This window comes from Lactuca serriola, chromosome 7, assembly GCF_051521515.1.
Source record: "Lactuca serriola cultivar US96UC23 chromosome 7, Lser_US96UC23_V15, whole genome shotgun sequence".
NCBI lineage: Eukaryota > Viridiplantae > Streptophyta > Magnoliopsida > Asterales > Asteraceae > Lactuca > Lactuca serriola.
In genome coordinates, this window is record NC_136414.1 from 56,218,946 (window position 1) to 56,246,093 (window position 27,148).

The 27,148-nt window shown below is 37.7% G+C and overlaps 1 protein-coding gene and 1 long non-coding RNA gene across 2 annotated transcripts; one reads left to right on the top strand and one right to left on the bottom strand.

Moving 5' to 3' along the window:
* Positions 1-573: 573 nt before the first annotated feature.
* Positions 574-2,724, bottom strand: LOC145062229 (F-box/LRR-repeat protein At4g29420-like). Its single transcript, XM_079009861.1, has 2 exons — positions 2,267-2,724; positions 574-1,659 (listed from the first exon to the last, which is right to left on the bottom strand). Exons 1-2 carry the CDS (start codon positions 2,376-2,378, stop codon positions 716-718), a joined length of 1,056 nt encoding a protein of 351 aa, XP_078865987.1. The 5' UTR covers positions 2,379-2,724; the 3' UTR covers positions 574-715.
* An 18,096-nt stretch (positions 2,725-20,820) lies between these two features.
* LOC145061622 (uncharacterized) lies at positions 20,821-23,638 on the top strand. Its single transcript, XR_013687266.1, has 3 exons — positions 20,821-20,999; positions 22,915-22,975; positions 23,056-23,638. It is a non-coding gene; the product is annotated as an uncharacterized LOC145061622 (long non-coding RNA).
* Positions 23,639-27,148: the final 3,510 nt, after the last annotated feature.

The window sequence follows — 27,148 nt, forward strand, 5'->3', positions numbered from 1 at the left end:
AACTGATTGCGTGTAAGACTTCAGCAAACTGTTCGTTATTCTTCTTCCCAGTGAGTTTGGCCTCTTCCGGAATCTTGGATATATCGATTTCCAGACCTACCACCCTAGATTCCAACCCAATAATCTTCTCAGCGTTTGTTTTTGACATGTTGACACCAGAACCAAAATGCTTTGATACCAATTCGGCCACTAGTAGTTCAGAGAAACAGGGAGTAAGCAACCCTAACGAGCAACATTTATAATGTTCTGCTAACCTAATTAGATACCAAAACCAACTCCTAAATAAAAGGAATCCTACATCAAATTCAAAACTAATTAAATAAAAAGGAAAGCTAAAAATAAGAAAACATTTAAACTATCCCACTCTTGAAGCCTATCTCTTCCTACGCTGATAAACTCGACCAAGCCTACCCATTTGGGTCCTATCAAGGTATTCCTATCTACTCTTCCTCATGTCCTTTCTATAACATCAAAAACGATACAAAAAAGAAACACGTTTTTGCTAACAAACAACGCATGCAACACAAAAAACTATATATAGAAAAGCATATAGATAAAGATAACAATATCAACTCATTAAACATATATTATGTGCATACGCATAAGCATCGACACATGTTTGTATTTAAACCCTCTATTAAGATAAACAAATTATCATAACAAGCAACAACATTCCAAAAGATGAAACCATCATAAAAGCTTTCTACACATCTTCTCAACTTCTTTGTTTCTTTACATATCGAAACTCAGGGTTCATGTAAGATGACATTTGCATTAAATCTTCATCACTTATCCAAGAATCTTCCTTTCCTTCCTCCCATGTTCCCCACTTCCAATTCACATTAGGCCACCTCTGCATGCAGGTGCACATAAAACCCTTGGATAGATAAGAAGCAACATTATTATGGATAAGCAAAGAGACATCTACCAAGCCAAAGCATTGGTCCAACACACAAGCAACCAAGGATAAAGTCAACGAAAGGTCAACTATCATCAGATACCCACAAAAAGTTTTCAATCCTTCCATCCCAATCCCAAATATTCTAGCCCTCACCTCAAATTCCGACCATGCCCTTGACCGAAAACATAAAGAAGTCATGTTGGGGAAAATATTGAACAAATTCTCAAGGCTAAATTTGAATCTTGCAAAAGGCCCTTTAGTCAAACCTCGTGAATCCAAAGTTAGATTTTCTACAGAATCTGTATATCGAAAGCTAACAAGCAAGGGGTAGAGGAATGAAGCCTCGATCCAAACTGTTTTCAGATTCTCAAACTTTTCGACTGAAAGTGGGTCCGCATGAGGAAGGGCAAGATGGAAGTGAGTTAACAATGGAGTTTCAACATGAACTGCAGCAGGCTTTTTACCCTCGATTGTGAGTGTGATAAGGTTAGGTGCGAGTACAGTTACAAATGGTGGAGCATCTGTTATAGTCCAGTGACATGTTTTTAGGTGGAGAAGATGGACTGTTGGTAGTTTAAGTCCTCTAACATCTATCAAGTTAAGAACTTGAAGATTAGGGAAGGACTTATTCAACTGTATCAATTCCTTATCATCTAATCGGATGGACTCCAGTGTTAAACTTGTTACCATTAACATCTGATTCATATTGTCAACAGAAAGCCATGCATTCTTCACCTCTAATTCAACAAGTTTGTTACCTGAATCAATAAAAACAAACAGGAACATTAAGAGTACCCAATTAGAAACAATTTTAGACTATGCCATATCATGTATTACCAAAAAATGATGATCATTATATAGCCCTTTTCAAGGATAATTTGGCCCGGATAGAAGATTTAACTAAATACAAATCATAAAGATTCTAAAAAACAGTTGATTACATTGGAAATGATACCATTATTAGAAGAATATGATAGAAATGAAAGAATAAGAGTTATAAATAACCATTGTTTGTGAGGTACAGAGGGAATCTTTATCCTTACAGTAAACAAAAGAGCAGCAATTGACCACCAATTAATCATTTCTTGAAAGATTTCAGACAAAATTCCAAGATTATTAAGTAGCAATCGACTAAAGTTTGCAAAGTTAGTAAAGCCAAAAACTCACAAATAACAACCAACTACAGGTTAACAAGTAACGGTGGGTGATATTAAGAACCCTGAAAAGGTACAGAATTTCCGCTATTGAAGATCAGATCTGTAACGGATCTTATCATTTCACATCACAAAAAGGATGGACTTCGCAATATAGCAACAGCGTCACTAGAGAACATGAAGAAAAAAATCCAGCATATAAAGAACTTACAGTAAGCAGACACCAGAGATAAAACATTCGATCGACGGCGACATGACTGAGGCCAAAAATCCGAAATTGAAAGGGATTTCAAAGATCCGGAAACCCAAGGCAGCCACTGCATAATGAAATCCCCATCGGTGAGGTGCAGATCTTTTGCTTCAACGCCAGCATGCGAAAAATATCGGGGCAGGTTCTTGATGCCGATACGCACCGATTCAACAACTATCAAGTTCGATAGAACATTGAGGAAAATCGTCTTGAGAGGGGAAGTTATTTGGGAAGAACTTGAAGCATTTGAAACCCTAGACCCTGATTCAATGTAACTTGACAATGGCAATTGTAGATTGATCGATCGAAGGCTTAGAGAGACAGTATTGAAAGTCTTCCACGCAGCTCGGCAGCGAGCTACGTCCGCCGAGTCGTCGAGTCGACTCAGTATTTCGAGAACTAGAGCTTGAGGAAGAGTGTCCATGCAAGCAGTGAAAGATGTACAAAGGGAAGATGGATTTGTTGGACATAAATATGCGTTTTTAATTTACGTTTACTTCTCAAGCTTTGAGTATTTTTCATTATTACCCCTTAAGTATTATACTATTTATAGAAAATCATTTTAATTTAAATGATTATCATTTCAATTATGCCTCATCGATTAGTTGTAAAGATTGTTTAGCACTTTAGGACAAAACACACTTCAAAAGTTAACAATCGAAGATTTTATGATATTTTTTGTTATACAAGCATGTTTTCTAATTAAAAAAAATTCTTTTTTTTCTTGTATAGTGTTTGTTTTTTTAACTTACTATTAACTTGGTTGGAAAGTAATACTTATTAGGTCGAACGGTGTACAAAGTATGACACATTGTGGTTGTGTGAACCACGCTCAGGAAAACAGCACCCTTCGTGTGGTTTAGCAAGGGGAGGTTCCCTTTTCCCACTCTTTATCTGTTCTCATGATTGTCAATTGCTATAAAAAGTTTTTATTTTGTTTTCCTTTTTGGTTTTTATTAAATTATATATATATATATATATATATATATATATATATATATATATATATATATTAAAACTTATGGTTATTAATTCCTAAAAAAGAGTATACTATTTGTATAAAATATATTTTTAAAATAAAACAAAAATGTGTGGGGAAGTGAAATATGACCATTTCTTGAGTTTTGAAGAATGGAAAAACAATGAAAAAAATCCCTTGGATCTTAAGTACTTTTACATTTGGTATCGATACAAAACAATCTCTTTTGTCGGATAACAAAAAAAATATTTATTTATATGTATACATGTAGAAAGACACTGATCCCATACCTCTAAGGAAGTTAGATACATTATTTCCGAGTTGGTGTAACAAATTTCGGAAATAATATCTGTAATTATTATGGAAATATGTTTAGTAATAGTATTTCATTATGTTTTTTCCATGAAAGAATTTGTATTTCATAAATCATATTTCGTTCTGTTTTTGCTATGTAGGCTTTGTAGTAACCATTGTGTGCGAGATTTTCTATTTTGTTAATTATAACTTTGTCATATATTGTAAATATCAAGAATAATATTTTATTAAAAATATATATTGCTTTCTTATAAAGAACTAGTGTGTTATATGTCAAAACAATGTTATTTGATAAATAAGGTTCATTGTTTTATCATATGTTTTCATTTAAAAAAATATATATGAAATTCTAAAATTTTATAAAGTTTAAATGTATAAGAAAAATATTGAATTATTAAAATATAGTGTTTTTTCTTTTAAATTTTAACAAACAATTTAGATAAATAAACAAAAGAAACTAATAGAGGTTTTAATTTAGAAATTCTGAAATTAAAAGTAAAGTTGATTAATGAAATTGGTATGCATTTATTATTACATTTAAATAATATGTGGAATTTAATAAAATGAAGAAAAAAAAACATAAAATGATATGTGAAAAAAAACACTAATTTAGAATAACCACAAAATGACATATGGCAAAATGAATGAAAGCATGACATATGATAAAAAAAAATATTTATTTATTAGAGTAGACTAGTTGTGACACTCATGTATTACATGTGTTAATTTAAAAAATAAATAAATATAAAGGTCAAAATATTTGAGAATTTTAGATTTATAAGAAAATAAAAAAATAATAATTTATTATAATGGAAATGTTTTTTATCTTTTAAAATTAAAAAAATAATTTAAATAAAGAAAATAAGAGTTTTAATTTTGGGAATTTTGAAATTAAAAGGTAAATTTATTAGTGAAATTAATATTCATTTATTACTACATTTATTGCAATTATTAATTAAAATATTATGTGGAATTTAATAAAATAGAAAAACTCATAAAATAACATTAGGAAAAAAATTAATTCAAAAAAACCACAAAATGATATTTAGCAAATTGAATGAGAGTGTGACAAGTGGCAAAAAAAGCTTTTAGTTATTAGACACGATGATATATCAAACGTTGTTTGATCTCCTAATTGTGTCATTTAATCTACCCTTCTTAATAAAAGAGTAGTTACTCTATGTCATATGTTATTTTCTCATAATTTTGATTTCTCCTTCTCCTATTATCTAAACGTGACATGTGTAATTTTGTATGATTTTTTCTTTCAAATTTAAATAAAATCACATTGATTAGCATTAGCATTTACAGAACAAAACAAACTCGTAATCCCTAATTAATTGGGATTGATTGTAATCACGTAAAATCAGCAGTCTGACAATTATAACATTCTATTCAAATTCAAAACTCAAACCAATCCATAAATCTCATGAGATTTATGGTCAACTCTCTTTTGGGTCAATTATCGGTCAACTCTCTTTTCTCTCTTTAATCCTTCAAATTGTTCTTTTTCCTTTGACATTTTGAAAACGATTAGGAAGTTCTTATGGATTTCTCCACCTTGATGCCGATTGAAATGGGAAATAAACCTCCATGAATCAACTTTTACACCAAAGTTGACATCAACCACATTGGCTTGCAAATTCCCCATCTATCTTTCCAGTTCCCAAACCTAAATAAAGAATCTGCATCATCTTCTTCAATCTCTCTCTCTCTCTCTCTTTCTCTCTCTATCTCTCTCTCTCTCAACAAACATAACAATTTCTTCCGCCACCGGGTTTCCATACTTCATGACAATCACCACGACAACCATCCTTCTCCACAGCTGTCACTACACCCCACTGACCTACAAACTCACCCACATCGACGGATATGAGAATTAGTAAGAACACAACCAGGTATACATCTTTAAAGTGTCCCTGCTATTATGTATGTGTATGTGTGTTTAACTATGTGCGCCTATGTTTTTAAGTATGTGTGTATTTTAATTTCGTAGGTCTGAATCTAGATTTGGAAACCACCATCATTGATTTCTGCTTTATAATTTAATTGGATTTAAATTTGATGTTCTAGGTTTGAATTATTCTCCATACATTATGTTCTTGAATGAAGGAGAAGGTGTAACATCCCAAAATTCAAGCCCAAAAATTTCATTTTTGATTAATTAATTCATGAAACATTCATTAGAAAATATTGTATAAACACGTCATCTCAAAACCAAGTATCATATTTGAAACCCACAACCATGAACAAATGTCATATCAGAGTACAATCCCAGAAAACATCATGCGGAAAATCATATGTGTGTGTGATGCCATGCTACGCCGCCGGCTCCTTCCCCTTAGATGAAGAGGTACCTGAAACCAAAAACTGAAACCGTAAGCACAAAGCTTAGTGAGTTCCCCCATCATACCACATACCATACAATACCATCGGTATCTTTCAACCGGCAATCGTCATCGGTATCTTTCAACCGGCAATCGTCATCGGTATCTTTCAACCGGTAATCATCATCGGTATCTTTCAACCGGTAACTGGGGACTATTCCTCCCCCTACCACTAGCATACAATAGCAAGATATAAGCACACATTCATACATATCCGGGTACTGACCTACCCCTTGGTCCTAAGGACCACTATCAGGGAAAGTATCCCTATCATGTAACATATCATATAGATATAACTCATAACCAAACGCATACCAAACCAAGATAAATTATCACAAAGACAATTATCTTCTAAATACTCCTCAATGGTGGGCCGACATTGTGGCCTTAGACCCACCCCTACTGGAAGGTAACTCACCTCGTAGCTGCTGAACTGTGCGGGAATCCTCTGACTGTTGTCGTTGCTGTTCCGGAAATCCTCCAGCTATAATTCCCACAAAACATTTAGTCAGAAACTAACATCTACCCTTAGGGTAAAATGACCATTTTACCTATTGACCAAGTCAAAGTCAAAGTCAACTTCCAGTTGACCTGACTCACCGAGTTGGCTTGCCAACTCGCCGAGTCCCTATCCTTCCATCATACCTCATACCCATCTCTACTCGTCGAGTTAGGCGATGACTCGATGAGTTTTCCTTCTAAATGAACACCGATTGAATCCACACCCGACTCGCCGAGTTGTATAAACAACTCGTCGAGTTCATCATCAACTGATGCTCATGTCCTGTCTTGACTCGCCGAGTTGTATGAACAACTCGTTGAGTTACTCTTCATCCTATGAACACGTTCTGTCCTCGACTCGCCGAGTTGATGAACAACTCGCCGAGTACCATGAAGATTGTCTTGGACTCGCCGAGTCCGTTCATGTACTCGCTGAGTACCATGAATTCCCAGAACACTTTGCTTAGTCCAGAACATTGGGTCACTCCCCGGGACTCCTAAAACCCTTCCACACCCAACTGGTCCTTATGACCCTCACTGATATGGGACCAAAACCCTTGGACTCGCCGAGTCTATCACATTCCTTACTAAGAACTTCGATTTCTGATGTACAACACTTAACCAAATGATAGATTCAGGCCCCCAAACTCGATCTAGCACGTAAAGTTACAAACTTTACGTGCATGCATGGGACATTAGAGCTTAAAAGGCTCTAAAATGGTTCTTTTGTTGCATGGGGCCTTCCTTGTTTCAAAAAGCATCCTAGATCTAACTTGTGGCTCATAGAATGACATGATATAGAAGCCCAAACCCCCAACCATGTTTGCAAACATGGTTGGCCATTAAAAATGGCTTATAAAAGCCCTAAATCACCTCAAAGAGGGATCTAACAAATGAATGAGCAAGGTTCAGACTTTATACCTTCCAAAGACTGCAAATGATGAACCAAACTCGAATCCTTCAGTCCCCTCTTGATCCTTCTATGCTCTTCCTTCTTCCTTGAGATCAAAGCTCACAAGAATCACTCAAAAAGCCTTAGATCCTCTCAAAAACGGCTAGGGTTTGCTATGAGGAGTGTTTGGGAGCATAAAGGGGGAAGGGAGGCTGCATAAGGTCGTTTAAATAGGGTGCAAACCCCTGGATTAGGGTTTTTGTCTAAACAGCGGCTACTCGCCGAGTCCGGGACTCGACTCGTTGAGTCCGCAGCTTAAACCCCGCGCCTCATCCCGCTTCTACTCGGCGAGTCAGTCCTTTGACTCGCCGAGTCCAAGGCCAAAAAAGCAAAAATAAATGAAGATTTAATAACAGAATACATACCAAGAACCAAGTGTTACAGAATGAATTTGATGGTTATTTTTCTTCTTAATGCAATCTATTCAACTGTATGTATTCAATTGAGGTTGTTGCTACACTCAGGCTTCTGCAGTGTGCTTTTGCTAGTGAGAAATCTTCCAATAATTCTTTGATTGCAATCCAAGAAACATTTCTTCCACTCTAAAATTTTAGTAACTCCTTTCCTTCTTTCTTAATGTCTCTCATCCCTTATTCTACCATTCTCAGTTTTTATGTCCCCAGTTTGTTGTTAAACGTATAAGTCAAATCTCATCTTAATTAGGTGTTCCTTGAACTTTATTATCGACTCCTACAATTTCAAGAACTTTTCTTTTGATTTAATTGATTAGTAATTCTTTGTTATTATATATTTGGAATTTTTTTCATCTACCTACGGTATCACTGCGGTATTAATGTGTGTTCATTGTGTGAGAGAGAAATAGGGTTGCCTTTGATCTAATTGTGTGAATTATACTGAATTTTGTAGCAAATGGGGAAATAACATACTCGATTCTCAGTTGTGATGCGACAAACATGTGATATTTACATCTTACTAATCAATTTACCTTACTACCCCTGCTTTTGATATAATTTACCAATATTTCTACAAAATTCATAGCGACGAAAACAAATTATCCAAACAAAATTTGACCTTTTGTATTCTTCATCCATCCCCAATTGTTCTTGACTTTATCCTGTTAATGATTTCCTATATGTCTTTCTCTTTTCTTGATCGATTTCTCATTTCATTTTGTAACAAAATGAAAGGACAGTGACGGATTTTGGCATAAACCCTTAAAAAGCTTAAAAAGTTAAGTTATGTAGGTAACATCGAATCCACAAGTAGCAAAAGAGTAAAGTTTCCCAAAAAGGTAATTAGTAACATATATAAACTTTATTTTTCATAATATGATGTGTATGTGTATGTTTATATTGATGCTAATAATGACATTATACTTTTAAGTTCGTTGCTATTATTAGACTAGAAGGTTAATGGCTGACGTATTTCCTAATGCTTTATACATGAAAATCAGTTTGTTACGACCATCCATGGTTATGAACATAAGCTTTATCTTGAAGCTAATTATCATTTTAATTCTATGATCACAAAATTTGTCTTAATAAGTTTCCTAATGATTTATAAAAGGGAATAAATATATTATCAATATGTTATGACTAGAGTCATTTTACCTTTTTAATGTCTAAACATGATAGATGTTAAAACAAGATAGTAGGAATAGGAATATGCATGCCATATTAGGTTTTAGTGTGATGGAGTGAAAACTTGTGAAGGTAACTGATGTTAGTTTATTTTGAGAAATTATTATATGAATTTTGTGAGGAGAACAATTTTAAGGTTTTGCCCTTATGTGATAGAACCTGTTGGTGTTTGTAGTTAGAATTTACTGCAACCCACAGCAATATTGTTGGTAGTGTAACTATTATGTCATTAAATAATTGGTTGAATTTATGATAGAACTTGTTATGAACTTGGTTAGAAATTAAGTATGTAACAGCCCGGATTTCTAGGTATCTTTTAATCATATAATTTTTGGTGTTTTGTGAGGGGACTCGGCGAGTTGGAGCTCAAACTCGCCGAGTAGGATCGCGGTTCTGGACGCGGGTTCGCGCCTGGACTCGGCGAGTCCAAGGAATGGACTCGGCGAGTCCGCGCTGTTTAATGAAACCCTATTTCCCCGGTCCTAAGCCCTATTTAAAGGACCTCATGGCCCTTCATTGCGGCTACCTTGATGTTGAGAGCACCAAAGCAGTTGAGAATTCTTGTGAGTGAGATAAGAGGCCATTATTCACCAAATTTGTGTGTAGTTGCAAGAAAGGAAGGGGAAAGTCAAGCTAGAAGAGTTGGGGAGCTTGGATCTACTTCCATTTCGTCAGGGGAGCTTCTTGAGGTATCATTCAGAGCTTATTTCTGTGTTTTTGGTTGATATGGTTAGATCTAGGGTTTCTTCATTCCTTGTTTGCCTTGTACTTGAAGTGTGAGAGGTCCCATGGGGGTATGGTGCCTAGATCTGGACCTTAGCAGGTCCAGAGAGTCCCTAATGCCATGCTTTATGTCCTCCCATTTGGGATGGAGACTAGGGTTGCCATCTTAGAGGTCATTTCTTCAAAAAGAGCCTTGTAGGTGTTGCATGGTAGCCAAGACTGTGACTTTACGTGATGAATGAGCTTAGGAGGGCCAGATCTATGAGTTGTTGGAGCGGATCTGACCTCAGAAGCAAGTTTGAGTTGATGCATGGCATGGACTCGCCGAGTCCGAAGAACAGACTCGGCGAGTAGCATGAAGATTGTCCTTGACCACTCAGCGAGTGATCCTGCCGAGTTATGGGATAACTCAGTGAGCCAGGGAGAGTTAGAGAGGGTTGACAGGTGGACTGAGTCGAACTGGAACTCGCCGAGTTGTTCTTGAGACTCGGCGAGTTGAGTCGTGGTGGCCCTGCGATTCATGCCAGGTGGAACTCGTCGAGTCAGGGGCGTACTCGACGTGTCAAAAGAGAATCCTAGATAGTTGGTGAAAATGTTTAGACTCGCCGAGTCGCTCTAGTGCACTCGCCGAGTCCGGTCAAAGTTGACCGTTGACCGTTGACCAGAGTTGACCAGTGCTGACTTGATAGGGGTAGTCAACCTTAGTGGTAAAAGTGTTAATTAGAGATATATGATGTTATAGGAGGATTATAGCTCGGAGGATCGAGCACCAGCGATTTCCAGGATTAGCGAGTTATCGAGATATACGAGGTGAGTCTTCTCACTATACTTTACCCTGAGTAGGTAATCAGAGTTATGTGATAGAATATGTGTATGTTATGTGTATTCCATGTGTTGTACTGCATGATGACTATGTGATTTATGCTGTGCATGTTTATAGAGTTGGAACCGGAAGGTTCCCAGAGTTAGAACCTGAGGGTTCACAGAGTTTGGGTGCATGGACCCACAGAGTTATAGCCTCAAGTGGCTAATATGTGTTATGTGTGGTATTTTGGGGAACTCACTAAGCTTTGTGCTTATAGTGTTAGTGTTGTTTGTTTCAGGTACTAGTGATGACCGTGGGAAGGCGCTGACTTGATCTGTACACACGCATGGGATTTTTATGATATATGATATTGGGATTTTGTATGATGTGAATTGGAATTTTAAACTTGATGTTTTATGAAAATTAAATGAAAAATGTTTTTATACTTTGCGAAAAATTATTTGGAAATTCACGGTGTTACAAGTTGGTATCAGAGCCTTGGTTTGAGGGATTCGAGTACACCTTCGGGCGTATTTGAACTCAAACTGAGGATTTGGGAAGTATTTTCAAAAAGAGTAAAAGATTTTTTTGAAAAATGCAGAGCAAAGTTGTGTGTACGATCAGTCCGCGCCCGAACGGTGATTTTCCAAAATACCCTTATGTTATGTGATATTGATATTGATATGATGTATTCGCATGCTAGAGTAGGCTAGGTATTCCTATTAGGACTAGAGTGGCCTGATTTGTGATGCCTTAGCCTAGGAAGAGGTGAGGTGCTATGAGATGCTTGAGAGTGAGTAAGTAGCAGCGAGGGGCTTATGAGAGATCTATTAGAGAGTGGTCTATGCAGGATAGAGTACTTGGAATTTGGGATCCGAAGAGGAGGACTTGGGGTGTATTCTGATACGGTGCGGACAGTAGTATTGGGCCCGTACTACTGAAAGCACCGGAGCGGTGTACAACCCAAGTAAGAATCTTTGGAATACCAAGGATCAAGGAGGAAAGAGTTGTCGAGTGTGAGTAGGCTTGAATGGGTTCTAATTTATCGTATGTTGTATTTCAGAGGTAGATCATGGTGAGGACACGTTTGATGCCTGAGAGCAGTGGTACCAGTGATGAGGAGATCCGCCGGATCATCCACGAGGAGGTGGCTGCGGCCATCAGGGCAGAGATACCAGAGATGTTCGGGTCTATTAAGACCACGCTGATTGAGACCTTTGACGAGCGTTATGCCACTCTTTCTGAGGCTGCTGTTGCAGCGGCCACCGCAGCTATTGCTGCCGCGAGGCCGCAAGGTGGTGATGCGTTGCTGTTCCGGGAGTTCAGCAACACAAAACCACCAGAGTTTGATGGGACCCAGAATCCGGTGGCAGCTATGAGGTGGATTTCTGATATAGAGGGGTGTTTCTTCACTTGCTCATCTCCTGAGCATTTGAAGGTTCGGTTCGCGCTGAACCAGCTTCGCTTGGGAGCGAAGGACTAGTGGAAGTTTGTGACGACGCATTTCACGCCTGCTGAGATTGCGGCAGTGACCTGGGAGAGGTTCACTGCCATGTTCCGAGATGAGTACGTTCCCCAGGTGGAGAGGGAGCGTTTGGCCCAGGAGTTTCTGACCCTCAAGCAGGGTACTGAATCTGTTACGGTGATTACCAGGATGTTCCATGAGAGGGCGATGTTCTGCCCTGAGCACGTGTCTACGGAGCAGGCACATATGAGCCGCTATCTGAGTATCTTGAGGCGGGACATTCGGGAGTTCGTGGCGAACTCCTCGTACCAGACATTTTTCGAGCTTCAGGAAAATGTTCGGAAGAGGGAGATTGAGCTAGAGACTCAGGCCAGGGAGGAGGCGGAGTCTCAGGGGAGGGATCGGCGACCGGCACAGTCTCAGCCGGCAGCCAAGCGGGCCAAGCCCGCTGATCCCAAACCAGGGAGCCAGAAGGGCCGCACATCTGGGAAGTGTGGCAAGGGTCATGATGGAGTCTGCCGAGCGGGATCTTGCTACAAGTGTGGCAAAGAGGGGCATATGGCCAAGGACTGCCCCAAGGGGTTTGCAGTGTGTTTTCACTGCAACCAGACCGGACACCGGAAGGCGGAGTGTCCGCAGTTGCGAGGATCATCTCAGGGAGCATCTCAGGGATCTGCCCCTGCCGCCATCAGAGCTACCGAGAGTCGGCCAGTGAAGGCCGAGGCGCCGAGAGCTCGAGGGAGGGCCTTTCAGTTGACCACGGAGGAGGTCCACGCTGCGCCCGATGTTGTGGCTGGTATGTTTTCTTTCGTGTATTTATTTTGATGCTGAGATATTATGCTTATATTATGTTATGCGTAGGTACTTTCCTTGTGAACTCTGTACCTGCTTTAGTGTTATTTGACTCAGGTGCGAGTCGGTCTTTTGTGTCTTTGGCCTTTAGTCAGCATATCAGTGTTAGTCGTGAGGCGTTGAGTCGGCCTCTGATAGTTTCCATAGCTGACGAGAGGGTGATATATGCCACGGAGGTTCTTCGGGGATGCGTGTTAGAGGTTTTCGGTGTTGAGTTTCCGATTGATTTGATTCCTATATCGATGGGTGATGTCTGTGTTATTGTGGGCATGGACTGGTTGAGCCGATTCGGTGTGGTTATCGACTGCGAGCGACAGCTGGTGACCATACGAGACCCTAGTGGGGGAGTTCTTACGGTGTACGGCGAGGGTACACGTTCTGGATCAGCTTTTGTTCGGCCGCTAGGGCAAGGCAGTGTCTACAGCAGGGCTGTAATGGTTTTGTGGCGTATGTGATGGATACGCGGGCGGATTCCGAGAGGCCGAGTTCAGTTGAGGGGGTTCCGGTGGTGCGTGAGTTCCCGGATGCATTTCCCGAGGAGTTGTCGGGCGTGCCTCCTATGAGGCAAGTGGAGTTCAGTATCGATTTTATTCTGGGGGCCGCGCCTATCGCTAAGGTACCTTATCGTCTTGCACCTCCAGAGATGCAAGAGTTATCCTCACAGTTTCAGGAGCTGCTGAGGAAGGGGTTTATTCGGCCGAGCAGCTCGCCATGGGGAGCGCCTATCCAGTTCGTCAAGAAGAAGGATGGTTCACACCAGATGTGCATTGATTACCGGGAGTTGAACAAGCTGACGGTCAAGAACCGTTACCCGTTACCGAGGATCGACGATTTGTTCGATCAGTTGCAGGGAGCATCTTGGTTCTCCAAGATCAATTTGAGGTCTGGATACCATCAAGTGAGAGTGCGGGATGAGGACATCCAGAAGACAACATTCAGGACGCGTTATGGGCATTATGAGTTTGTGGTGATGCCTTTTGGGCTCACCAATGCCCCGGCGGTGTTCATGGATCTCATGAACCGAGTATGTAGGCCGATGTTGGATCGGTCGGTGATTGTATTTATCGATGACATTCTGGTATATTCTAGATCTAGAGAGCAGCATGAGGAGCATTTGAGAGAGGTTCTCGGAGTTCTGAGGTCGGAGAGGCTTTATGCCAAATTCTCCAAGTGTGATTTTTGGTTGCGGGAGGTCCAGTTCTTAGGACATCTCGTTAATCAGGAAGGGATATTGGTCGATCCGGCCAAAGTTGAGGTGGTGATGAGTTGGGAGGTGTCGAAGTCACCCTCTGAGATCAGGAGTTTCCTAGGGTTGGCAGGGTATTATCGGAGATTTATAAAGGATTTCTCCAAGATCGCAGTGCCACTCACCAGATTGACCCGGAAGGGTGTTGCTTTTTCATGGGGCCCCGAGCAGCAGGCCTCCTTTGAGACACTTCGCCAAAGGTTGTGCGAAGCCCCAGTATTAGCTCTCCCGGAAGGGATGGAGGACTTTGTGGTATATTATGATGCATCGATCTTGGGATTGGGAGCGGTGCTGATGCAGAGAGGGCATGTGATAGCATATGCATCGAGGCAGCTGAAGCCTCATGAGACGAGATATCCCACCCATGATCTAGAGTTGGGGGCAGTGATGTTCGCCCTCAAGATTTGGCGTCACTACTTGTATGGGGTTCGGTGTACGATATACACGGACCATAAGAGTTTGAAGTATTTGATGGATCAGCCCAACCTAAATATACGACAGAGAAGATGGTTGGATGTGGTCAAGGATTATGATTGTGAGATCATGTACCACCCAGGCAAGGCTAATGTGGTAGCCGATGCGTTGAGCCGCAGGGCGGAGAGCACTCCGCTGTGGGATGTATGTTTGAGATTGACCGTGATAGCTCCGGTATTGGACGCCATTCGTGGGGCACAGGCTGAGGCTGTGCAACCTGAGATGCAGAAGAGGGAACGGGTTGTTGGTTTGGTTTCAGAGTTCGTTACCGATAGTCAGGGGCTTATGACATTTCAGGGACGTATCTGGGTGCCGTTTGTGGGAGGAACGCATACCATTTTGATGGAGGAGGTTCATCGGTCGAAATTTTCGATCCATCCGGGAGCCACTAAGATGTATTTGGATTTGAGAAAGGAGTATTGGTGGCCCTGTATGAAAAGGGATGTCGCGTGGTTTGTTGAGAGGTGCTTGACCTGCCGTAGGGTTAAGGCCGAGCACCAGAGGCCGCATGGTAAGTTGCAGCCATTGGAGGTTCCTGAATGGAAGTGGGAACAGATCACTATGGATTTCATCACCAAATTGCCAAGGACTGCCAGGGGAGTTGATGCAATTTGGGTGATTGTGGACAGGTTGACGAAGAGTGCTCATTTCCTTGCTATCAGCGAGAGTGTTTCAGCAGAGAAATTGGCGGAGGTGTATGTGAGGGAAGTGATATCACGGCATGGGGTGCCGATCTCGATTGTTTTAGACCGTGATGTGCGTTTCACTTCCAGATTCTGGAAGAAGTTTCATGAGGAGTTGGGTACTAGACTGCATTTTAGTACCGCATATCATCCCCAGACAGACGGTCAGAGTGAGCGGACGATTCAGACGCTTGAGGACATGCTCCGAGCATGTGTGTTGGATTTCGGGGGTAGCTGGGATGCGTATTTACCCTTGGCAGAGTTTTCCTACAACAACAACCATCATTCGAGCATTGATATGCCACCCTTTGAGCTGTTGTATGGGAGGAGGTGTCGGACCCCCATTTGTAACCATCATTCGAGCATTGATATGCCACCCTTTGAGCTGTTGTATGGGAGGAGGTGTCGGACCCCCATTTGTTGGGGAGAGGTTGGACAGAGGGTGATGGGCAGTATAGAGATCGCGCTTCAGACGACAGAGCAGATCCAGCAGGTCAGACAGAGGTTGTTGACCGCTCAGAGCCGACATAAGAGTTATGCACACAGACGTCGGTCCGAGCTTGAGTTTCAGGTCGGCGACCTTATACTCCTGAAGGTCTCTCCTTGGAAAGGAGTGATTCGATTCAGGAAGAGGGGCAAGTTGGGTCCCCGATATATTGGTCCTTTCCGCGTGATCGCGAGGGTAGGCCGGGTAGCCTATCGTTTGGATTTGCCAGCAGAGTTGGGGCAGATTCACGGCACTTTTCATGTGTCGCAGCTGAGGAAGTGTATAGCCAATGAGTCGGCAGTGGTTCCATTAGAGGATATTCAGGTGGATGCGAGCCTGAATTATGCCGAGAGACCAGTGGCCATCAGAGATCAGAAGATCAAGTTTTTGAGGAACAAGGAGGTACCCCTGATGTTGGTTCAGTGGCAGCATCGGAAGGGATCAGAGATGACCTGGGAGCCGGAGCGTGAGATGCGTGAGCAGCATCCGAAGCTATTTGTAGAGCGAGACTTCGAGGGCGAAGTCTAGTTCTAGTGGGGGAGAATTGTAATAGCCCGGAATTTCCAGGTATCTTTTAATCATATAATTTTTGGTGTTTTGTGAGGGGACTCGGCGAGTTGGAGCTCAAACTCGCTGAGTAGGATCGCAGTTCTAGACGCGGGTTCACGCCTGGACTCGGCGAGTCCAAGGAATGGACTCGGCGAGTCCGCGCTGTTTAATGAAACCCTAATTCCCCGGTCCTAAGCCCTATTTAAAGGACCTTATGGCCCTTCATTGCGGCTACCTTGATGTTGAGAGCACCAAAGCAGCTGAGAATTCTTGTGAGTGAGATAAGAGGCCATTATTCACCAAATTTGTGTGTAGTTGCAAGAAAGGAAGGGGAAAGTCAAGCTAGAAGAGTTGGGGAGCTTGGATCTACTTCCATTTCGTCAGGGGAGCTTCTTGAGGTATCATTCAGAGCTTATTTCTGTGTTTTTGGTTGATATGGTTAGATCTAGGGTTTCTTCATTCCTTGTTTGCCTTGTACTTGAAGTGTGAGAGGTCCCATGGGGGTATGGTGCCTAGATCTGGACCTTAGCAGGTCCAGAGAGTCCCTAATGCCATGCTTTATGTCCTCCCATTTGGGATGGAGACTAGGGTTGCCATCTTAGAGGTCATTTCTTCAAAAAGAGCCTTGTAGGTGTTGCATGGTAGCCAAGACTGTGACTTTACGTGATGAATGAGCTTAGGAGGGCCAGATCTATGAGTTGTTGGAGCGGATCTGACCTCAGAAGCAAGTTTGAGTTGATGCATGGCATGGACTCGCCGAGTCCGAAGAACAGACTCGGCAAGTAGCATGAAGATTGTCCTTGACCACTCAGCGAGTGATCCTGCCGAGTTATGGGATAACTCATTGAGTCAGGGAGAGTTAGAAAGGGTTGACAGGTGGACTGAGTCGAACTGGAACTCGCCGAGTTGTTCTTGAGACTCGGCGAGTTGAGTCGTGGTGGCCCCGCAATTCATGCCAGGTGGAACTCGTCGAGTCAGGGGCATACTCGACGTGTCAAAAGAGAATCCTAGAGAGTTGGTGAAAACGTTTAGACTCGATGAGTCGCTCTAGTGCACTCGCCGAGTCCGGTCAAAGTTGACCGTTGACCGTTGACCAGTGCTGACTTGATAGGGGTAGTCAACCTTAGTGGTAAAAGTGTTAATTAGAGATATATGGTGTTATAGGAGGATTATAGCTCGGAGGATCAAGCACGAGTGATTTCCAGGATTCGCGAGTTATCGAGATATACGAGGTGAGTCTTCTCACTATACATTAACCTGAGTAGGTAATCAGAGTTATGTGACAGAGTATGTGTATGTTATGTGTATGCCAGGTGTTGTACTGCATGATGTCTATGTGATTTATGTTGTGCATGCTTATAGAGTTGGAACCGGAAGGTTCCCAGAGTTAGAACCTGAGGGTTCACAGAGTTTGGGTGCACGGACCCACAGAGTTATAGCCTCGAGTGGCTAATATGTATTATGTGTGGTATTTTGGGGAACTCACTAAGCTTTGTGCTTACAGTGTTAGTGTTGTTTGTTTCAGGTACTAGTGATGACCGTGGGAAGGCGCCGACTTGAACTGTACACACGCATGGTATTTTTATGATATATGATCTTGGGATTTTGTATGATGTGGATTGGAATTTTAAACTTGATGTTTTATGAAAATTAAATGAAAAATGTTTTTATACTTTGCGAAAAATTATTTGGAAATTCACGGTGTTACAAAGTACTTATTAGTTTGAACGGTATATAAGATACGATACATTGCGGTTGTGTGAACCACACTTAGGAAAACACATGTTGGTGTGGTTTAGCAAGGGGAGGTTTCCTTTTCCCACTCCTTATCTCTTTTCATGATTGGCAATTGCTATAAATTGGTTTTAATTTGTTTTTCTTTTGTTTTTATTAAATTATATATATAATAAAAAATATATATATTAAAACTTATGGCTATTAATTCCTTATAAAAAAAATATAATATTTGTATAAAATATATTTTTAAAATAAAATAAAAATATGTGAAGAAGTGAAATGTCACAATTTCCTGAGTTTTGAAGAGTAAAAGAACAAGGAAAAAATAAGCATTGACGTGACACATGAAAAGTGAAAAGTGAAAGATGGAGACACCATTAGGTCTTAAGTATTTTTGCATTTGGTATCTATACAAAACCATCTCCTTTGTCGGATAACAAAAAAATATTTATTTGTATGTGTATATATACAAAGACAGATATCCCATGACTCTAAGGAAGTTGGATAGATTAATTCTGAGTTGGTGTAACAAATTTTGGAAATAATATATGAAGCTATTATGGACATCTGTTTAGTAATAGTATTTCGTTATGTTTTTTCCATGAAAGAATTTGCATTTTCATAAATCATATTTCGCTATGTTTTTGCTATGTAGGCTTTGTAGTAATTATTGTGCTTGAGATTTTATATTTTGTTTATTATGACTTTGTTGTATATTGTAAATATCAACGAAAGATTTTATTAAAAATGTATATTGTTTGCTTATAAAGAACTAGTGTGCTATATGTGAAAACAATGTTATTTGTTAAATAAGGTTCATGGTTTTATTATCGGTAATTGGCTTATATTATTTTCATTAGGTGTAAGACTCATGTATTATATATATATTTTTTAAAAAAACATATGAAATTCTAAAATTTTATAAAGTTTAAATGTATAAGAAAAATATTGAATTATTAAAGTTAAAGTATTTTTTTTCTTTTAAATTTAAACAAACAATTTGGATAAATAAACAAAGAAAACTAATGAGGTTTTAATTTAGAAATTTTGAAATTAAAAGGAAAGTTGATTAATGAAATTGGTATGCATTTATTATTACATTTAAATAATATGTGGAATTTAATAAAATGAAAAAAAAAACATAAAATAATATGTGGAAAAAAAATACTAATTTAAAATAACCATAAAATGACATATGACAAAATGAATGAAAACATGACATATGACAAAATGAATGAAAGCATGACATATGACAAAAAAATATTTATTTATTAGAGTAGACTAGTTGTAAGACCCATGTATTATATAAGTTAATTTAAAAAAAAAGTTAAATATAAATGTCAAAATATTTGAGAATTTTAAATTTATAAGAAAATAAGAAAAATAATGATTTATTATAATGGAAATGTTTTTTATCTTTTAAATTCAAACAAATAATTTAAATAAAGAAAAGAAACTAATAAGCTTTAATTTTGGAAATTTTGAAATTAAAATGTAAGTTTATTAGTGAAACTAGTTGTGAGATCCATGTATTAATTTAATATATATATATATATATATATATATATATATATATATATATATATATATATATATATATAAAGGTCTAACTATTTAAGAACTTTGAATTTATAATAAAATAAGAAAAATAAGGAATTATTATAATGGAAATGTTTTTTTATGTTTCAAATTTAAACAAATAATTTAAATAAATAAACAAAAAACTAATAAGCTTTAATTTTGAGAATTTTAAAATTAAAAGGTAAGTTCATTAATGATATTGATATCTATTTATTACTACATTTATTGCAATTATTACATTAAAATATTATATGGTATTTAAAAAAAATAGAAAATTTTATAAAATGACATGTGCAAAAAAAAATAATTCAAAATAACCACAAAATGACATTTGACAAGTTAAATAAGAGTGTGATAAGTGACAAAAAAATCATTTATTAGAGTAGATTGAAGATTAATATCCATTTATTACTACATTTATTGCAATTCTTGCATTAAAATATGTTGTGGAATTTAATAAAATAGAAAAACTCATAAAATGACATGTGAAAAAAATTAATTCAAAATAACCATAAAATGACATTTAGCAAATTGAATGAGATTGTGACAAGATATATCAAAAGTTATTTGATCTCCTAATCGTGCCATTTAATATACCATTCTTAATAAAAGAGTAGTTACTCTATGGCATATGTCATTTTTTCATAATTTTGATTTTTCTTTCTCATATTATCTAAAAATGACATTTGTATTTTTCTATGATTTTTACTTTCAGATTTAAATAAAATCACATTGATTAGCATTAGCATTTACAGAACAAATCAAATTTGTAATCCCTGATTAATTGGAATTGATTGTAATCATGTAAAATCAATAGTCTGACAATTATAACATTCTATTCAAATTCAAAACTCAAACCAATCCATAAATCTCATGAGATTTATGGTCAACTCTCTTTTGGGTCAATTATCAATCAACTCTCTTTTCTCTCTTTAATCCTTCAAATTGTTTTTTTTTTCATTGAACATTTTGAAAGCGATTAGGAAGTTCTTATGGATTTCTCCACCTAGACGCTGATTGAAATGGGAAATAAACCTCCATGAATAAACTCTTATAGCAAAGTTGACATCAACCACAATTGTCACCACAATGGCTTGCAAATTCCCCATCTATCTTTCCAGTTTCCAAACCTAAAAAAGAATTTGCATCATCTTCTTCAATCTCTCTTTCTCTCTCTTTTTTTCTCTCTCTTTTTTTCTCTCTCTCAATAGATATGATAATTTATTCCGCCACGGGGTTGCCATCCTTCGTGACAATCACCACCCTGACCATCCTTCTCCACAACCGCCACTACACTCCACTGACCTACAAACTCACCTACATCGACGAATATGAGAATTAGTAAGAACACAACCAGGTATACATCTTTAAATCGTCCCTGCTATTATGTGTGTTTAACTGTGTGCGCCTGTGCTTTTAACTATGTGTGTACTTCAATTTCGTGGGTCTAAATCTAGATTTGGAAACCACCATCACTAATTTCTGCTTTATAATTTAATTGGATTTAATTTTGATTTTCTAGGTTCGAATTATTCTCCATACATTATGTTCTTAAATGAAGGAGAAGGAATTTGGTTTTTATTTTTCTTCTTAATGCAACCTATTCAACTGTATGTATTTAATTGAGGTTATTGCTACACTCAGACTTTTGCAGTGTGTTTTTGCAAATGAGAAATCTTCCATTAATGCTTTGATTGTAGTCTAAGAAACACTTCTTGCACTCTAAAATTTTAGTAATTCCTTTCCCCCTTTCTTAATTTCTCTCATCCCTTATACTATTATAAGTTTTTATGTCCTCGGTTTGCTCTTAAACGTATTAATCCAATCTCATCTTAATTAGGTGTTCCTTGAACTTTTTTATCGACGCCTACAATTTCAAGAACTTTTCTTTTGATTCAATTAATTAGTAATTCTTTGTAATTATATGTTTGGAATTTTTCATCTACCTACGGTATCATTGCGGTATCAATGTGTGTTCATTGTGTGAGAGAGAAATAGGGTTATCTTATTATATATCTTATTACCCTTGCCTTTAATCTAATTGTGTGAATTATACTGAATTTTTCAGAAAATAGGAAGTAACATACTCAATTCCCAGTTGCAATGCGACAAACATGTGACATTTACATCTTACTGATCAATTTACCTTACTACCCCTGCTTTTGATATAATTTACCAAAATTCCAACAACATTCATAGTGATGAAAACAAATTATCCAAACAAAATTCGGCCTTTTATATTATTTATCCATCCTTAATTGTTCTTTACTTTATCCTGGTAATGGTTTCCTGTACATCTTTCTCTTTTCTTGATCGATTTCTCATTTCATTTTGTAACAAAATGAGAGGATAGTGATGGATTTTGGCATAAACCCTTAAAAAGCTTAAAAATTTAACTTATGTGGGTAACATCGAAACCACAAGTAGCAAAAGAGTAAAGCTTCCCGAAAAGGTAATTAGTAGCATATAGAAAGTTTATTTTTCATAATATGAGGTTTATGTGTGTGTTTATATTGATGTTAATAACGACATTATACTTTTAAGTTTGTTGCTATTATTAGACTAGAAGGTTAATGTCTGACGTATTTCCTAATGCTTTATACATGAAAATCAATTTGTTATGATCGTCCATTGTTATGAACATAAGCTTTATCTTAAAGCTAATTATCATTTTAATGCTAATGATCACAAAATTTGTCTTGATAAGTTTCCTAATAATTTATAAAGAGAATCAATTTGTTATCAATATGTTATGACCAGAGTCATTTTACCTTTTTAATGTATAAACATGATAGATGTTAAAATAAGCTAGTGGGAAAGGGAATATGCATGTCATATTATGTTTTAGTGTGATGGAGTGAAAACTTGTGAAGGTAACTAATGTCATTTTATTTTGAGAAATTGTTATATGAATTTCGTGTGAACAATTTTAAGGTTTTGCCCTTAAGTGATAGAACCTGTTGGTGTTTGTGTTGCATGATAAATTTTATTTTGAGAAATTTCTATACTTTTACCCATATTTGTAAACGAAATTGTCAATAAAATTAATGAAAATAGTATAAATGTATATAGGGGGTATGATTTTTTTTATTATTTTTATTCTTATCCTTTATTTGTATCCTACATTTTTCAATATTTAAATATCTATTTGTTTTTGTTCATCTTTATAGTTTACATGTCTATTTCATTTTTAATATTATTGTCCTACGTTTTTCAATCTTTATAGATTGGTTTGTTTATGTTCATCTTTATAGTTTAAACTTCTATAACAGGAAGAAACAAAAGCACAATGCTATAATTTGGAAGACTTATCAAACTGAAATGCTATAGTAGGTGTGTTTAATTATTATACTTTGATTCTTCTTGGTTCCTGTTTTGTGATTTCATTCTCTTTAATATAATTTGTTGCTCAGGGGTAAAATCGTCAAAATTGCCAAAACCTGGATCCCAAGTGAGAAATGACTTCATGCCTTCAGGTGAACCAAAATATTAGGGTATAAATGGCCAAAACATGAAATCTAAATGACATAAAGACGTAAATTACCAATTAAAACTCCGACACCAGTAACTATTTCCAATAGCAAATTCACGGCATAAACCAAGTTAACTATCCTAGAATTTTAAAATATGTTAATGGTTTTATCATTCCTAATTTTTGATGTCATGCTTCGTCTAACAATCCAATATTTTCCTATTTGTCATATGGTTTTGTTTCAAATGGTTTTATTCAATGCAATGTTTCCTAGCAATATGTAACCAATGATGTTTTTTTGGAATACAATAAATGATGTTGACAATATGTTTGATGAAATGCTTAAGAGATACGTGAATCCAAGTGGTGCAAGGATATTTTACAAGAAAAAACTATGTTTTTTACTTAATTCAAGTGATGGTACTACTCATGTAATCATAGTGATTTGTAACTTAATGTTTTCGTGATGATACCGATGTAAAGTTCAAGATTTGATTTGAATGAAAAATCATGACAAAAAAGTGAACACCTGATATATGTATTTTTAATATCATCGTAAATTATTTACCACTTGCATATGTTTGCATTTGTTGTTAATGTTTACGAAGCAATGTATGTAATTTGAGGCAATATCAGACATCAAACTTTTAGTTCAGTAGTGCTTACGAATCAATGGTCATAAATGAGAGTTCAAATGTTTACACTTGCATTTTTTTGTTATGACCATAAATAAAAGTCAAAGACTATTATTGTATAATGTTGATTTGTTTATGAGAACCAATTTTCACACATAGAAAATAATATATTTCTTTAAATGTTTCATATTTCACTATTTTTTCTTTATAAATAGTCAAAAATTAAATAATATTATTTAATTTTTGTAACCCTTTATTAATAATAGTTATACATGAGGATCATGAATTAACCTTTATACATCATTTACTATATGCAAATATTTTTTTTATGTAACGACCAAAAATTTTCAACCAATTTAAACATTTTATTTCATTCAAAACCATTAAGTCCATACATCTTATTTTCAAAATATTTCAAACATCGGAGTATTTCCTAGAACCATATCATAAGAACATAAAACATGAGGAGCGGTACGATCACGCCTTCGCCTTGCCACGATCTCCTGAAGCACCTGAAACAATAAACCACAACTGTAAGCCCGAAAGCTTAGTGAGTTCCCCCAAAGTACCCATATACACATAATCATACACATACAACAAGGAACAACATACTACGGGTCCAATCAACCTTTCGGTTGGAATACCCCTGGCCCTCAACCATAGGGTTGGAATGCCCATACACCTATACGTACAACAATAACTACTATGGGTCCAATCATCTCACAAGATGGAATACCCCAGGCCCCTCAACCATCAAGTTGGAATGCCAACATAATATGAGTCCAATCATCCTACCGGGATGGAATACTCCTGGCCACAACCATCGGGTTGGAATGCCCCACTCCCTATACCTACGGTAACTACTACTACTATAGGTCCAATCATCCCTCAGGATGGAATACCCCTGGCCCCTCAACCATCGGGTTGGAATGCCAAACTACTATGAGTCCAATCATCCTACCGGGATGGAATACTCCTGGCCCACAACCATCGGGTTGGAATGCCCCACACTAGCAAACAATCACACATAACAGGCAACCACATAATACTCTATAGAACCAACATACTAGGGCCCTATCATCCTACCGGGATGGAATACCCTCTGCTACCGCTCAACATACATAACCCACAGGTAACCTCCTATTGGCGTACATAAGGCAAGACCAACTACATGTATATAAATAACCACTACCCAACTACCAGGGCGCTGATCCAACAGAACTAGCCATCACTTAACTATCCATTTCTCTAGGATACTAAGCTGACAAGGCATATCCTCTTAACATTATCCTATCTACCAAGATACTAGCAATCATATCACCCCATAACATAACAAGCTCTAAACAACAATTCAAAGGGTCTGCCTTGGTGCATTAGACCCTTGAGTACAGTGAGGATAACTCACCTGAAATGAAGAACCGAACCACGGAAGCACACACCCGAAGCACTGCTCAAAACTCCAACACCTATTGCCATCAATGGACCATTGGCATAAATAATCAATCACCATAACACTCTTGGATGTCAAAGTCAAAGTCCAGACCAAAGTCAAATTTCCTGACTGACCCTACTCGTCGAGTCAACTTGTTGACTTGTCGGGTCCTTAAACTCTGAACATTCTTAGTACCCGACTCAACTCGTCGAGTCACCCCAAGACTCGTCGAGTCCAACGACCTCCGAGTCCCATCATGTTCAACTCACAGAGTCACCCCTCGATTCACTGATTCGGGGCTCTAACCAGAAGAGGTTAGGTTCCTGCGACCAGACTTGCCGAGTCCAAGAACAGACTCGCCGAGTCCAAGGTAATCTTCAACAGACTCGTCGAGTTGTTCTTCCAACTCGCCGAGTTCATGCACATGTTCATACAACTCGTCGAGTACACCCATGTGACTCGCAGAGTCTCTCCAGTTCTCAATCCATTCAGAGGCTTTTCGAGTCATGCAGGGGCTCCAAACTTTAGATCCACTCTCTTAGGGCATGCCTCTCACGTAAAGTTGCAAGCTTTACATGAAAGCAAAGAGCTATAGGCCCAAATCACTATAGGGCTAAGGTTTAAGACAAGGATGCTTCACCAACAAACCAAGGGCTGATACTTTATGAGGTTCTGGACCAATACAAGTCTAGATCTGAAGTAGCAACCTCAGATCTAGACCTCTAACCCGAAATAGATCCTTAATATGCTAAAATGGCCCCAAATCTCATTCAAGAAATAGATCTAGATGCAAAAGAGTCAAGGTAACAACTTGTTACCTCCGAAATGTGCCCAAGCTGAAGTAGATTCTGGATCTACACCAATCCCTTGATGCTAGCCTCTTGGTCTTCAAGTCCCCTTCTCAAAATTCCTCATCCAAAGCTCAATTCTCTTTAATAATGGAAGCTCACACGATTTCTAGGGTTTACTGACTCTCAAGGGCAATAATGAGGCTGAGGGGAGGTCCTAAAGTGCTTTATATAGGGCACCACCCCCGGGATTAGGGTTTTCTCTCTTCAACACCAACTCGTCGAGTCCAAGCTTCCGACTCGGCGAGTTGATCACTTAATTCGCGACTCAAACCCGCTCCGACTCGGCGAGTAAGCGTACCTACTCGTTGAGTCCCTTCTTCGAAAATACACTTTTGCCCTTCATTGACTTCTGAAATTTCGGGATGTTACATTTTAATATGTGTATGATTAAATAATTGCTTTTTGTTATTGCTTTTATAAAAAAAACTTAACTGTGTTTTACATGGCTTATAACATAGTATCTTAATAAAAGACGCCAACGATTATCCCCCAGTTATATACAATAGGTGGTTGTATAACCAATATACGGTTGTTGAGATACAACTACATTATACATGTTACATCTAACCGGTTGTGAAACAAGTTACATAATATAGTTATCAGTTACCATTGCATGTCATAATTTATAAACACTAACATAAATAAATGTATATTTAACCGAATCTTATGAGTTAGAATGTAACAACGGAGGATAGGAATAAGATTCTTTAGTAAGTGGGTTTTATATGTGTTTAACTAAATTGAAAATAGTAGCACAATATATTGATTATGTTTTAAATTATTTAGTAAATACAAGTTTATAATTTGTATCTAATGTCGTTATTTATTTGCATGTTTAAGTAAGTTTGAATAATGTTAAATAATTTGAATGTCAATATTCAATTATTGTTACGGGAATCATAATGAACTAAGACTAATGTAAATGTATAATCAGTATTCATTTCATAAATATATGCAATGATTGAACATGCAGTTCATAAATCGCAATGAACTAAGACTAATGTAAACAACTAACTGATATTAACTTCATAAATCATAATGAACTAAGACTAAATGTGTGTGTGTTTTGATGAGAAAGAAAAGACAAATAAAAAATATATAAAAATAAAAATTAAT